General features: G+C 36.0%; 1 protein-coding gene across 2 annotated transcripts in view; it reads right to left on the reverse strand.

The window, feature by feature from the left end:
* The window catches only part of THADA (Thyroid adenoma-associated protein homolog), a 212,528-nt gene that overhangs the window by 15,970 nt on the left and 182,394 nt on the right, over positions 1–14,164 (reverse strand). For both annotated transcript variants that reach the window (XM_083111408.1, XM_083111407.1), the window contains exons 20-22: positions 13,229–13,420; positions 8,913–9,713; positions 804–936 (exon numbers count right to left, since the gene is read on the reverse strand). In XM_083111408.1, coding sequence (XP_082967534.1) covers positions 804–936; positions 8,913–9,713; positions 13,229–13,420 — 1,126 coding nt within the window. The remainder of the gene's footprint in view (positions 1–803; positions 937–8,912; positions 9,714–13,228; positions 13,421–14,164) is intronic.

Here is a 14,164-nt window from a genome sequence, read left to right on the forward strand (position 1 = left end):
CAGGGGTTAATATCATTATAATAAGCATGTGCACATTCTTTTTTTAATATTACTGTTGTATCAGTTTGGTTATCTTCATTACTTCTATTTTTCCTCACACATGAAAGACGGCTAGTAAAAATATTTTCATCAGGTAGAAAAGGGAATTCTGGTTCACAAGTAGAAAATAAAGTATGGTATGTATGTATGTATGTATGACAAAACAAACAATTTGTTTGCTTCTGTAGAGTGCAATGTCAATGCTAAACCAAGACCAGTTATTTGCTTTCATGAACAGTAACCTAGTAAGTTGTGAAAAAAAAAGTATTTACATAAGAATGCCATCGATTTTGTAATAATTCTATTATATATGTTTCTGCATACCTTTCTTATTGCAGCAATACAAAAAGATAATTATTCATTTCACTTTCAATCACAATTTGCAGTTTATTCTCTCAATTCTACAGTAATAAAAAGATATGCTTGGAAAAAGCCAAAAGTTAGGCATGCAATCAACACAATTTATTCTAAACGATACTCAGCCACCCAGGGAGCACATAAAAAAAATGTTTCCTATATAAATTGCATGTCATTTAGTAAAATATAAAGTTTGGAAATTACACTGGGAAACCTCATTAGTAAATAAATTTCAATCACTATGTTTCTAATATTTACAAACCAGAATTATTCAATTATACTGGAACATATTCATTAATACTGATTTCACTATATTTTTTGTTTTCATGACTTATATGAGTTTATTTAAGGTTAGCATACACTTTGTGCACATTCTGACAATATATAGTAAATATTTTAATGCATACCTGAGAGATATGGGACCTCTTCAGTGAGTAGGAAGAAATTCTTCACCAGAATCTGAGCTACCATCTCCTTGCAAGAAGTGTAATTTTCAGACAATGACATTTCCAATATCATTTCACAATATTCGTGACCAATCTGAAAAGATTAATAGAAACCATTTGTCACAAGGACTGTCACAAATTACAAGAAAGTCTAAAGTATGATTTAACAAAAACACTACAGTATAGAAAAATAAAATATTAAATGTTATTGATAGTGAGAGCTTCAATTATGGTGCTTTGTGGAAAACAATTCTATAGATTTCCTTTCCTTCTATGTTGCGTAGGTGACGTACATCTTAAATACATTAACACAAAATGAAAAATAATATTATTTATTGGTTGTACTGAATGAATTGGCACATCACAAGGTACTTTCTCGCTTAACTGTGGAACATTGTTGAAATTAAATTCAAACTGATGCAGCAGTGTTGATATTGACTGACATTCTTATTTATGATGTTAATTTTGATAGAAAAAAATAATACTAATAAAAACATACCTGTAGCGGTAAATGCCCAGATAAAATCCAAAATTCCAAACTTACAAGTGAGAATCATAATTTGAAATGTTGGTGCTTGTTGTATTCAGAACTGAACTCATGGTCATCCCTCATGGTTTGTTTGTGCTTATGTTGCCTATCACATACAAATTTGTAGCTACAGTTAAATGTACATTTGAAGCTACTCCTAGACAATGCATTTTTGTAAACTATCAGGGTAGCTACGATTTTTTGATTATGAAATTCCCTGACATTTCCAGGTTTTCCAGTCCAAAAATGAAATTTTTCCAGACATGTTTATCATCATGATTTTTTCCTTTTGAACCTTGTGTTTTTCAATTAAATATATAATCCGTTAATTATTATGAATATTCACTTTCACAACTTTTTTTTTTAGCAAATTTCAGTCTACACGCACAAAAACAAATAAAAATTCGAAGAATAAAATATAAAATTACAATCGGCATCAAATGTATTGGGTGCTACAATCATGTGCATCTAGCCTTCAGGCTAAGTTAACAGATGTACATTATTTCATCATAACTAATCTCCACAATATAAAAACAACAGAAAAAGTTCATAAACAACATAATCTTCATAAACCTTACACAATTTTTCAGTTTCTAGCGGATTTATAGTGTCATAGAAAATGCTGCTTTTTTGCTTACATTTATAAGTACACAGCATCAGGAGAAATTTTTGTTGCATATAGGAATTCTATAGGAAATGCCAACAAGACTAAGATCTATAAAATAATAGACGATAACCTCATCTTCACCAACCTTTCCAATAATTATGATCATATTGTCAATGTACTTTAGTTATCAATCAGATATCTGGACTGCAAGTTTCACTTCGATATTCTTTCTAAAATTAGTGAATTATAAAAGTGAAAATTTATTACAGAAATTCGAAGGAACCATAATTTCGCACAAGACAGAATCAGAAGAACGAAAGAAACAAGTTTCTGAATTGAATATCTTTTTGGGAGTGGAATCACAAGAACCGAATCCAGAAGTGGAAATGAGCCACTTGTTCCTTGTGCAACTTTTTCTCTTGCACGTAAATTCCAGATGATCTGCAAAATTCCCTGACATTTCCATTTTCCAGATGATCTGCAAAATTCCCTGACATTTCCGTTTTCCAGATGCATAGCAACCCTGAACGGTGCAGCTGAGGAAACACATTATTTTTGAATGGCCAATACACAGCAAGGAGGCAACAGGCAGCTTAGCCAATGCAATGTTACTAGCCATGCAATGCATCATGCATCTGTAAGCATTAGATATGGACGATATCGGAAATTTGATATCACGATATATCGTCAAGAAAATATCATCACAGACAATACGATACGATAATTTTTCCGTATCGTGGTGTATTGTCTCCACGATATACACTAGCGTGCAAAAGTCTTTGCCCAAAGTCATTATCTGCGATTTATGTTATGAAACTCAAATAAATATCAGTTTTGACTCTATTCTGGAATGTCTTTGGTGTATATCAACAAGTTAGAACAGCCTACATTTTAATTCGGAGCATACATAGTCGTATTTTATATGAAAAACCAGACAGATGTCGTGATGACGACAAATTGAACCTGTATGTGTATACTGAATGTTGCACTTATTCCTTTTTTCATATCAAATTTCAGTGTGTATATTGACGAATATGTTCTATTATTATTTTTTTAAAGATATACTTAACATTAATTTACATTTAACGTACATTTTGTAATTTTATATGATTTGCAATTATATCTTTCTTATTGCGGGTGAAATAATATAATATTCACGAAATGAAGAAAAGACAGGAATATTCAACTGAATTTCGTGGTAAAATACAAATTTTATCAGAAGAAGGTTATACTCATGTGAAAATTGCAAAACATTTGAATATTCCAAGGAGAAGTGTTACATATACGTTATCTCGTCTGCAAACAACAGGGACAAATATGATGAAGAAACATTCTGGACAGTCCAAAAGCACAACAAGAATGCAAGATAAACATATTATCGTCATGAGCAAGTAAAATCGAAGACTTCTAGCAACTGCAGTTGTAGAAGATACAAACAGAATTAGAGAAACTTCGATTTCGGTTGATACGGTTAAGAGGTGACTGCGTAGCGTAGGTTTAAATGGTCGAATATCCTTTCAAAAACCTTTCTTGTGGCCTCAAAATAAAGTGAAATGTCTGAAGTGGGCTGACACATCAAACATGGACATTAAGACAGTGGAACAAAGTGTTATAGACTGATGAATCGAAGTTTGAATTGTTTGGAACAAAAAGACGATTATACATTCGAAGAAAAGTCGGAGAACGAATGCTTGACAGTTGTTTGAGTCACACTACTAAACATGGAGGAGGTAATCTCATGGTCTGGGGTGGTTTTGAAGGAGGAAAAGTTGGAGATTTGGTGCAAACAAAGTCAACAATGGACAAAAACATGTACCATAATATCTTAGTACGTAATGCAGTGCCATCTGGAACGAAGACTATTGGAAAGGGATTTATATTTCAACAGCACAATGACCCAAAAGACACGTCCAAACTGTGTACGAACTATTTAAAAACAAAGGAGAGGCCAAAAATTCTCAAAGTGATGTTGTGGCCTCCACAATCACCCGATCTCACCTGATTGAGAAACTGTGGGATAAGTTGGACAGAAAGGTTCGTATGATGGCTCCAACGAATCTTCAAAGTTTGTGGCAGTGTTTAGAAGATGCCTGGAAAAATATTGGACACGAAACACTGCAAAATTTAGTATCTCGAATGTCGAAGTTATGTCAAGATATGATATGTGCTAAAGGGGTCATATCGATAAGAGCAAAATATAAGTTTATTTACGTTGTTTATGTTAACTAATGAACCTCTACATTTCTATTTTGTTCAAATGTGATATAATATAACATTTCAAATAAAGTTTATCTCATTCTTCAATATATTTTGTTCATTTTTGACAGTTATTACCTTTGGGCAAAGACTTTTGCACGCTAGTGTATATTGCCAAATATCATGACGATATATTGCTGGCACAATATATATCACCAAATATTGTGATGATATATCACCAAAATATCGTGACAATATATTGTCTGAATGATATATCGACCAACAATAGTGAGCATTGGGTGTGTCTCATTGAAAATTCCTTGAAAATTAGTGAATCCATAATTGCTGCTCGTCGCCTTTTCCGCAGACTATTTTCTGGGATTATCTTAGAGCAATAGTTCACTAAAACAAATCATACAGCACTTGAGGAGTTGAAAAACTCCATTCATCAGGAAACTGCTGTTGTGGGGGAAGAAAAGATAGGAAGAGCAATGCAGAATTTTGAGGAGAGGGTGCAGGAGTGCATACAAAAAAAAAAAAGTGTCAATTGATATGTTACTTTTCACACGTAATTTAAAAACTGAATTGTAAAACCTTTCTTCTTGTGCAATTAACGATTTTGTAACTTGACAATCAAGTGACTCTTGAGGTTTGAAAAACATGCATTATTTATTACCTTTTCAGTGTTTCAGTAATTTCATATGAAGGGCTCAGGTGTAAAACACGGTAAGTGTCATTTTGGTCATTTCTGAGTTCATTAAGAAAAAAGGTTATTAGAAGGGTCAATATTGCTGACACAACCTTTTTCTGTTGTATTTTTCTTGTAAGAGTCAAACCCAACTAGCCTAACCTAACCACCACACATTATATACTACCTCAAAAAGCTACCAGCCAATGGCAATGTTTGAAACAGTTGTAGCAGCAATTACCTATTAGAAGCTATACTCTAGATCAGTGGTTCTTGAACTTTCCTAGATGGCGGAGCCCCTTCAGAGATCACTCGCCCTCGCGGACCCCCAAGAATTAACTCAAAGTTTAAAGCCCGGAATTTGCATCATACATATTTATTTCTAGTGTTGCATCACTGATTTTCACCATTTAAGGAAGGGAAAATTAAATGAACACATATATTTTATATTTATTTGCATTTTATTGTAATGTTAAATGTAGCAATTAATCAAAAGTATATAAAATACAATTTTTGTATTAATAATGAATACTAACAAGTAGGGACACAAATTTATGGTAAATAAAAACTGAGGAGAGCGGTAAATAAAATGTTAGATCAGCAGTATATACCAGCGGTGGAAAAAAAAATTGGCACAAACTTTTTCATCATGAGAGGAAACAACATACAAAAGAGCTATAAATTGATAAACTATTTCTTCATTTTTATATACTGTACACATACACAAGTACTTAGCTGTCCAACCAAAAATAAAACATCAACACAAAATCAATTCATTTCTAAAATACATATTCGGGGGAAGAATGGAATGCAGCTTGACAGGGAGCAAAGTTTTCGAACTGAGATTATGTGCATGGGAAATCCCAATTTGCAGCATCTTCCTGTGATGTGATCGAAGATAAAACGTTCTTCAGCTGCAAGTGGTAGGAAACTTTAGGCAAACGTTTCATTACAAATCGACAGTTTGCGCGCACAACCTCGATTGCCGGTTTTTGCGTGTTTTCTACTTAATTTGATGATATTTCACGGTTATTTCGCGAAAAAGCGTTCATTTCGTGGAAAAGCACACATTTCGCATTACTTCGCGAATAAAACTCCTGCATATTTCATCATTGGGGGTGTAGTTACGAGCAGAATGTTCAAAATTGCATCTTTTTTTCACATTTCGCGATTTCGCGCATCGCGAAAATTCAATGTCCCTACTAACAAGAGATGACACAACACTACTTGTTAATCTTATTTCCTGTGAGAGGAATGATGCTGCATTTCACTGACAAGTCGTGATATATCGGGCTTAATGGTAGAAATCTGAATCCTAAGTTCTGATTCTACATTTTCCAAACGGTTTCTGTACTTTTTTTAAAGATAGATGAGAGCAGAGAATGATTTTTCACATAAGTAGGTTGTTACGAAAGGCATTAATACTTTCATGGCCTTCTTTGATAATCCAGGAAAATCATCCTGTAAGTAAGCCCAAAAGTTTGCAAGTGTCTTTTCTTTGAACTGCATTTTCAGAGCACCGTCCGTTGTTAATTCCACGAGTTGGTCTTCTTCTGATTCTGTAAGGCTTTCTACTTCATGCACGCTAACTGAAAATGGATCCCTGATCCAATTTTATGCTTGCATCAGGCACAGCAAAATATTCTCTGAACAACTGCTACAAGTGTTTCAAATGTTGTGCAAAGAGTGACTTGTCGTTCTCTGACAACTCTTCTTCAGTGGAAGGAAGAAAATTTGAGAAGTTTGGAGAGGTCTCCTCATATTTTCCATTCAGTATACGCAGACGCCACAATTCCAACTTTTTGATCATCGCTTCGATCTTGTCTTCAACTAAAAAGACGGTTACTTTTTCTCCTTGAAGGCTTAAGTTCAGATTATTTAAATGGATGACGATATCTGATAAGTATGCTAACTTGACTAAACAGGAAAAATCATTCAAACGATCGCTGAGATGAAAATGCTTATCCAAGACAAATATTGTTATTTCGTCTCTCAATTCCCAGAATCAAGACAAAACTTTACCTCGTGACAGCCAGCAAATTTCAGTGAACCAAAGTTGATGATATTCACTGTCCATTTCTTTGCAGAGCTGCCCAAAAGGTTTTGAATTCAGTGACTTGCTTTTTATGAAATTGACAATTTTCATTGATTCATTTAAGGTCTGTTGAAGCTCTTCTGGTATCTTCATGGCCACTAGTGCATCCCTGTGTCAATTTCTTTTATTCAGGCTGCAAGTCCAGTAAGCCTTCCCGACATTACTCGTGCTCCATCTGTGCTAACTCCAACGTATTGTAACCAGTCCACATTATGAGATATTATAAACGCGTTTAAGCTGGCAAATACTTCTTCAGCTGTAGTGTGCGTCAAATAGGAGATGAAGAGCAAGTCCTCGTAAACACTTTTGAGATGTTCATATCTAACGTAGCACATTAGCGTTGCTTTGTTGTAATGTCTGTGCTTTCATCCAGTTGCAAAGCAAAATAGGAGGGGGGGGGGCATGCAAACTCTTTCTAATAACTGCTCCTTAATATTTTCGGACAAACTGACGATTCGCTTCTTAACGGTATCAAAGAGAGATCTTTGGCACCTGGTAATACAAGTCCTTCAGCAATTATGTGAGGTTTTCCAGTTTTTGCTATCAGGTGAGAAACTTCAAATGACGCCCTCACGGCATTCCACTTGTAGACCTTTTCACAATTTTCTTGCTTTCGCGAAGCTCCTTCTCCTTACTTCTAAAATAGTCAATCCTCTTTGCGATGTGTTCTTTGTGTCTAGTTTCAAGATGCCTTCGCAGTTTCGATGGTTTCATGGCTCCATTGGACAATACGTCATAACATAACACACACTGTGGAAGTTGCTTGTCTTCTGGGTCTGAACACGTGAAACCCATGAACAGATATTCCTTGCTATAAAGGTGGCACTTTCTAAGAAGACTGGTAGGTTCACATTGCTTCGAACTCGACGCACCCTCATCATCGGAACCCTGCACTTTTTTGTTTCAAATTCAGCCAGTGGTCCATCTTAGGTCAGAAGTCCCAAGCATAAAATTCACTGAGGAAATATCGAGAAGTAACTTTACCGTTACCCGACAATATGCAAAGGGCCGAACAGAAACAACTCGCGATTACTGAGAAGTCTTTGCTAACAATCGTAGACTGACTCAGATGCGAACGCTGCAATCCTTTTATATGCGGCTTACTTCGAGAACATACTCCAAGGGACGAGAAAAATTCTTAGAAGTAGTACAAGACTTTCCGAGGACGCAAACATCACACGATTCTGAACGGCTGTGAAGGCCGCTTTTGTTTGTTTGCGCTGTGCAGCAAAGTCACGCACGAAGCAATCTGAGCCAAACAATCAAGCATCCCCCCCCCCCCCAACAAGCACCAGCCCAGGCAGCTCTCAGCCAAAACATGCGTGCTGTTGCTGTGGGAACTGGCGATGCTTAGTCATATCTACGTTTTCGGCTTATCTACAATTCAATTTATTTTACCTCAGTAAATAGACACCATACATTTGTATAATTTTTGTTCTTTCATAATTCATTCTTAGCATTAAAGAGTAAATGCTCTTGTCTTAGTATTTTTCCAAACCTTTGTGGAAAATTGGGAGGGTTTTGCGGACCCCCTGGGGGTCCGCGGACCACAGTTGAAGAACTGCTGCTCTAGATAAATTGTTTTTGTGTTGCATTTGCCAATTTCAGAAGGCTTCACTGAGTCCAATGCAAATTGTATGACATGGCAATTTTCACTGAAAATTGAAGAATGGCACATTTTACTTTATAACTAAAAAATTACCAAAATTTCACTTAGCATGTTTCACACCTGAGCCCTTCATATAATAGTTACTTAACCTACATTTTGTAAATGATTAGTAAAAAAGGCTGTTGTTATAATGAAAAAATATCCCACAAGCATGCTTGCACATAGGCACATTAGGATTTAATTGTACCAAACATTCAGTGCACATATTTATGTCAAAAATAGAGTTTCTAATATGTACTAATACAGCAATAATAACAAAAATAGGATTGATTTCTGATGTACATACCTGATCATCATGATCCATGAGTTGAATTGCTAGATTTCCACTTAGTTCTAAGATTGCACACTGTAGATTTTCGGACTTCTTTTTGTTCATGTTCATCAGTAGATTTTTAAGGAACAGTGCACTACTATTCACACGTGGATTTCCTTCAGCACTTGAAGTGCTACCATATTGCAAATAACAAAGAACAGATAATGTTTTGGCATAGCATTCTGGATACACTTTCACATTTTCAGTGTTTTTTAGAACCGAATCGGCAACTTTTGTAGATGTCCTTAAATTTTCCTTCCAATCTGTTTTGTAACACTCTCTCACTTCTATAAATTCATGTTCACTACCAGGTACAGTTGAAACTTCAGAGTTTTCATGTTTAAAGAGCCACAATATATAATTCAAACCTGCCAGCACAACATGATAGTCTTGATGACTTAAAAACATGTGAACAGTCCCTTCAATGTTACAATCACTGATCACAATTCCACAATCTACCACCGTATGTAGAATATCAAGATAAGTGTACACAGCTGATAAAGAACACAGTCCATTGCTAATAATACTATGTCCATGATGAGCATTAGTGAAAAAACTAGAGATTAATTGCATTACTTCTCTCCAAGTATCACTTGTCACTTGGTTGTAGTATTTACGAATAATAACTTGCAGCAACTTCAAGTACATTCGTCTGGTAATGTGACATTTATGTTCCATTGTTAATAGCCATATCGTGCTATCCAGCCATGACTGAATTTTATCCTTTATGTTTCTTGCACTATCTGGTGTGACTTCTGCAAACAGATGGGCTATCTGATTTAAAAAAAAAAGGAAGTTAAAAATTAATATGGTTAAAATAAATAAACACTGATGCAAACGATGTAATCAACGATTTATGATGAATACAGTAATGACAAAATAATAACAACAACAATTACTGGAAGTATTTGTGATGTTCTTGGGCTTTACGTTGCACTTAAATGCCTAATATTCTTGGTATTTTAAGTTGATTCAACATTTATTATTTCATTACATATCAATTATGCCACAGACAATCTTATTAAGAAGGAAGATCAATTATTATTTAAACACATTCGAATTCAGTTTTCAAACTGTTTTCAAACACCTTCACACATCGTTGAATAAGAATCAAGAAGACTCACACAAGCTCTATTTATACTTCCCTCAAGAAAGAACAGAAAGTGCATTACAAAACAACTGAAAGACACATTTACAATCATTTTACTGATGAAGTAAACAGAAATGCTTAAAATCCTTTGGTAATCAAATGAACAAATTTTATGTGCCACTTTCTAGGCCTCTTTTCTTTGATATAAAAATTAACACTTGCCATCATAAAGGTTATAATTATTTTTTTTAGAATATAAAAGAGATTTCATGTTGAGGGGAATAAACAACGCGGTTGATAATATAACACGTAAGCGAGTTACTAAAGATATATCCACGAAACTTACTTGTAAATGTTCTATTAATTTTGATGGCTGAATATTGACAGCGGTCAGGCTCATCATGTTTACCGCTATTACAACAGCTCAAACCCATCGCACGCAGCAAACAAAATGGCTACACCAGCACCCCTAGCAGTAGTCGAGGAAACAACAACAGGAACCGGAAGTCAACCTAACAGTAAAGCATCGAGTTCCCAAGTGGTTGGTGGCAGAGGCCATCAAAATTAATAGAACATTTACAAGTAAGTTTCGTGGATATATCTTTAGTAACTCGCTTACGTCTTATATAAAAAAGATGTGACATATTACAGTTACAGAACTTTAACTTTGCCTACTTGGATTAAACTTTATTTTTTAAAATAAAGGTGAGGATTAAAGTTACGTGAAGATGAAGCATGTCAACATTTTTCTTTCATATTCTTGAACAATTTCATGTCACATGTACACCTTTCTGTTTTAAAAAATATGACACCATGTTGTTCATATATGCTTTCCAGATTCCCCTCTCCACTGCATCATGTACTGGTATGTTTCATTCATGTTTCACCATCCGTATTTGTTTTAAAGGAGTGTTTACATACTTGTGGACCACCCTGTACATTGACCAATATAACATGTGGCCTCTGATATCTTCCTGGACTACAAATATCCTGGGATTATACGAGTATCCAATTTTCATAATTCTGCACACAATTTCGATGACAGCCAATTTAAAATTCGGAAAACTGCCTAACTACAGCATAGAAATATTCTGACCATGTAATGGTAGACACTGGAAGAGTATCAGTATCATTAGAGATACATACTAAGGAATGCATAAACTTGTCTAAGACAAAATTGGTGTAAAATCATGATTCATTGAAATTTTTGTATCTCATATATGAGGAGGGTCACCCTGATGGTGCAGTGGTAGCGTCGTCACCTTGTAATCAAGGGGTCCCGGGTTCGATATCCGGTGGAGGCACAAGTAGTTCGGATCCAACTTTAAACTGTAGGTCCAGTCCCGATTAGTCTTACTGTGCATAAAGTGGACTTAACAGTTGGGCTGAAAAGTTCGTAGGCTGACTCATAGATGGCGTTACTAGAATTAAATCCATGTGATTTTTACTTAGTACTAACCTTCAAAAGATACGTGTATAAATTTCACAGCTGCCGGATAATTAGTTCGTGAGATATAGCATTGTGAGTGAAGCAGCTTTTGTTATTGTGAAAAAATGGATATAAAAGAATTTCGTGTGTTAATAAAGCATTGCTTTTTGGCGAAAAAAAATACTGTTGAAGCCAAGGCTTGGCTTGATAAACATTATTTGGACTCTGCACCAGGAAAATCAACCGTTGAGAAGTGGTTTGCTAAATTTAAACGAGGCAAAATGAGCATCGAAGACGATGCACGCAGTGGACGCCCCAAAGAGGCTGTTACCGACGAAAACATCAAAAAAGTCCACAAAATAATTTTAAATGATCGTAAAGTGAAGTTGATCGAGATAGCTGAGACTTTAAAAATATCAAAGGAACGTGTTGGACATATTGTGCATGAATATTTGAACATGCGAAAGCTGTGTGCAAAATGGGTGCCGCGCGTGCTCACAATCGATCAAAAGCAACAACGTTTTGATGATTCGGAGCAATGTTTAGCGATATTCAACCGTAATAAAATTGCTTCCCCATCCACCATATTCTCCAGATCTGGCCCCCAGTGACTTTTTCCTGTTTGCAGACCTTAAAAGAATGCTCGCTGGAAAGAAATTTAGCACTGATGAAGAGGTAATCGCCGAACCTGAGACCTATTTTGAGGCTAAAGAGAAATCGTACTATAAAAATGGCATCGAAAAATTGTATGACCGCTATAATCGTTGTATCGCCCTCGAAGGCAACTATATTGAATAATAAAATCGAATTTTGTCAAAAAAATATTTTTTACTATGTTAGCCTACGAACTTTTCAGCCCAACTGTTAAAACCCAAATCAACCAACCAATCATATGTGAGGAGCTGATTTTCTAAACCTTTCTTGTCCATCAAAAAATTTACGTTGTAAATCATGTAAAAGTGCTTTGGTATTAGTCTACTACAAAGTCGACAGCTGGATTCATGACTCTTTGCAGCACAAAGATACTGTTTCCCTAAAATCTGTACATTTTTGTAGCCTACATTTGAAGACAATTGCACATTTTCATGACTTGCCACTTACATGTGTTTGATGGAGAAGGGATGTTTTGAAAATAAGCTGCTCACATGTGTAGAAGATGATGAACTGAATGCCAATTTAGGCACTAGATGCTAACTTTACAGCTGAGCTGATATCGATGTCAATTTATCAATAGCCAGCCTCTGTGGCAGAGTGGTTAGAACAGCATGCTACGGCATCAGGGGTCCAGGGTTCGAATCCCAGCCTACACATGGGTTTTTGTGAGTGTCCTTTCATCAATTTCATCCTCATCTTTACAATTAGCCAAAAGCGGCAGAAATGTGAAGTAAAATCAATCAATCATCAACACTGGCTAATACTTTCCCGGAGCCCAGGTATCTCATGGAGTCTGCAAAAATGCCTTTTGACACTCTTGTGGAGTCCAATTGGCCTCTAAGCTGTGCAAAATATATAAATTTATTTCATTTTGCACCAACATTGTGAGTGTATTTCACAATTAAATGGTAAGTGTTTAAATATTCCAATTATCTTTTCTGTAATTAGTTTTGAAGCCAAACTCTGGTAGATTGATGTGATATCATTGTGGTAATGGTACAGGAGAGAATCAATACATGTTAGCGTCCATATGGGTATCAGTTAAAAGTGCCATGGGATCATCAATAGTTAATTTTCTTAATCTTCAAAACTAACAATAATTCAGGTTATACATACATTCAGCAGAAGACCATGCATTCTGTTATGAGAAACTTTCCTTGGAGCAGACAATTCATCGAATGCTTTAGTCAGGTACTGGCAGTATTGCTCTGGAGATATGAGAGCTATTATGGCTCTAGCTACTAGAACTCTTGTTTTATAGACGGGACTTCCTAGGCACTGTTGTAGATATGGAATATACAGATTTAACTGAAAATAAAATAATATTAATAAATATAAAAAATATAAATACGGAGAAACTAGTACTCACTTTTATCTGCAAAGCTGTTTTTTCTTCTTTTTCGATTAATTTCAGTGGCCACTGCCACCATCCTCGTTGGAACTTGCTGCGCTGTTGCTTGGCGTGCGTCTTTTGTTCGTAGTTCTCTGGCTGCCGCTAGGTGCGCTGTTAGGTGCGCCGTGCATCTTGGTGCGTCGTCTGCTATTTCCGGGCGATAACTGCTGCAGTAGTGGAATCTAAGTGTGGTGCGCTTGCCCGCTATCGATGTTTAGTTCGTGCGAGAAGTGCATTATGGCGTGCGTTTCCTTGATTTTGGTGTCTATGAGCGTGTGGGCAGTGTGTTTGACTCGAACCTTTTGAATTTTATGGCTATTGTATTTGATATGTCTAGCAAGACCAGTAGTGGGTTGGGCTTTTTTCGCATCTGCTAGGTGCTGTTGGATTCTTTCATTGACAGATCTGATGGACCTGCCGATGTAATGAGCCTTGCATTCACACTCTGCATCATATACACCTGGGTTGTCAAGGGGAGAGAGGAAGTACCGTTTGTGCTTGTTCAGTTTATCAGTTATTTTGGAGTTGGGTTTGTGCGCTACTTTGATGCCAAATGGGAGAAGGGCTTTGGCTATGCGGTTGGAAGTGGTGGGATGGTAGGGGAAGGCAAACCATTTATATTGGTCGCTGGGGGTTGGTTGTGGCTGGGCTGTTTGTGG

This window comes from Lepisma saccharinum, chromosome 25, assembly GCF_977018435.1.
Source record: "Lepisma saccharinum chromosome 25, izLepSacc3.1, whole genome shotgun sequence".
Taxonomy (NCBI): domain Eukaryota; kingdom Metazoa; phylum Arthropoda; class Insecta; order Zygentoma; family Lepismatidae; genus Lepisma; species Lepisma saccharinum.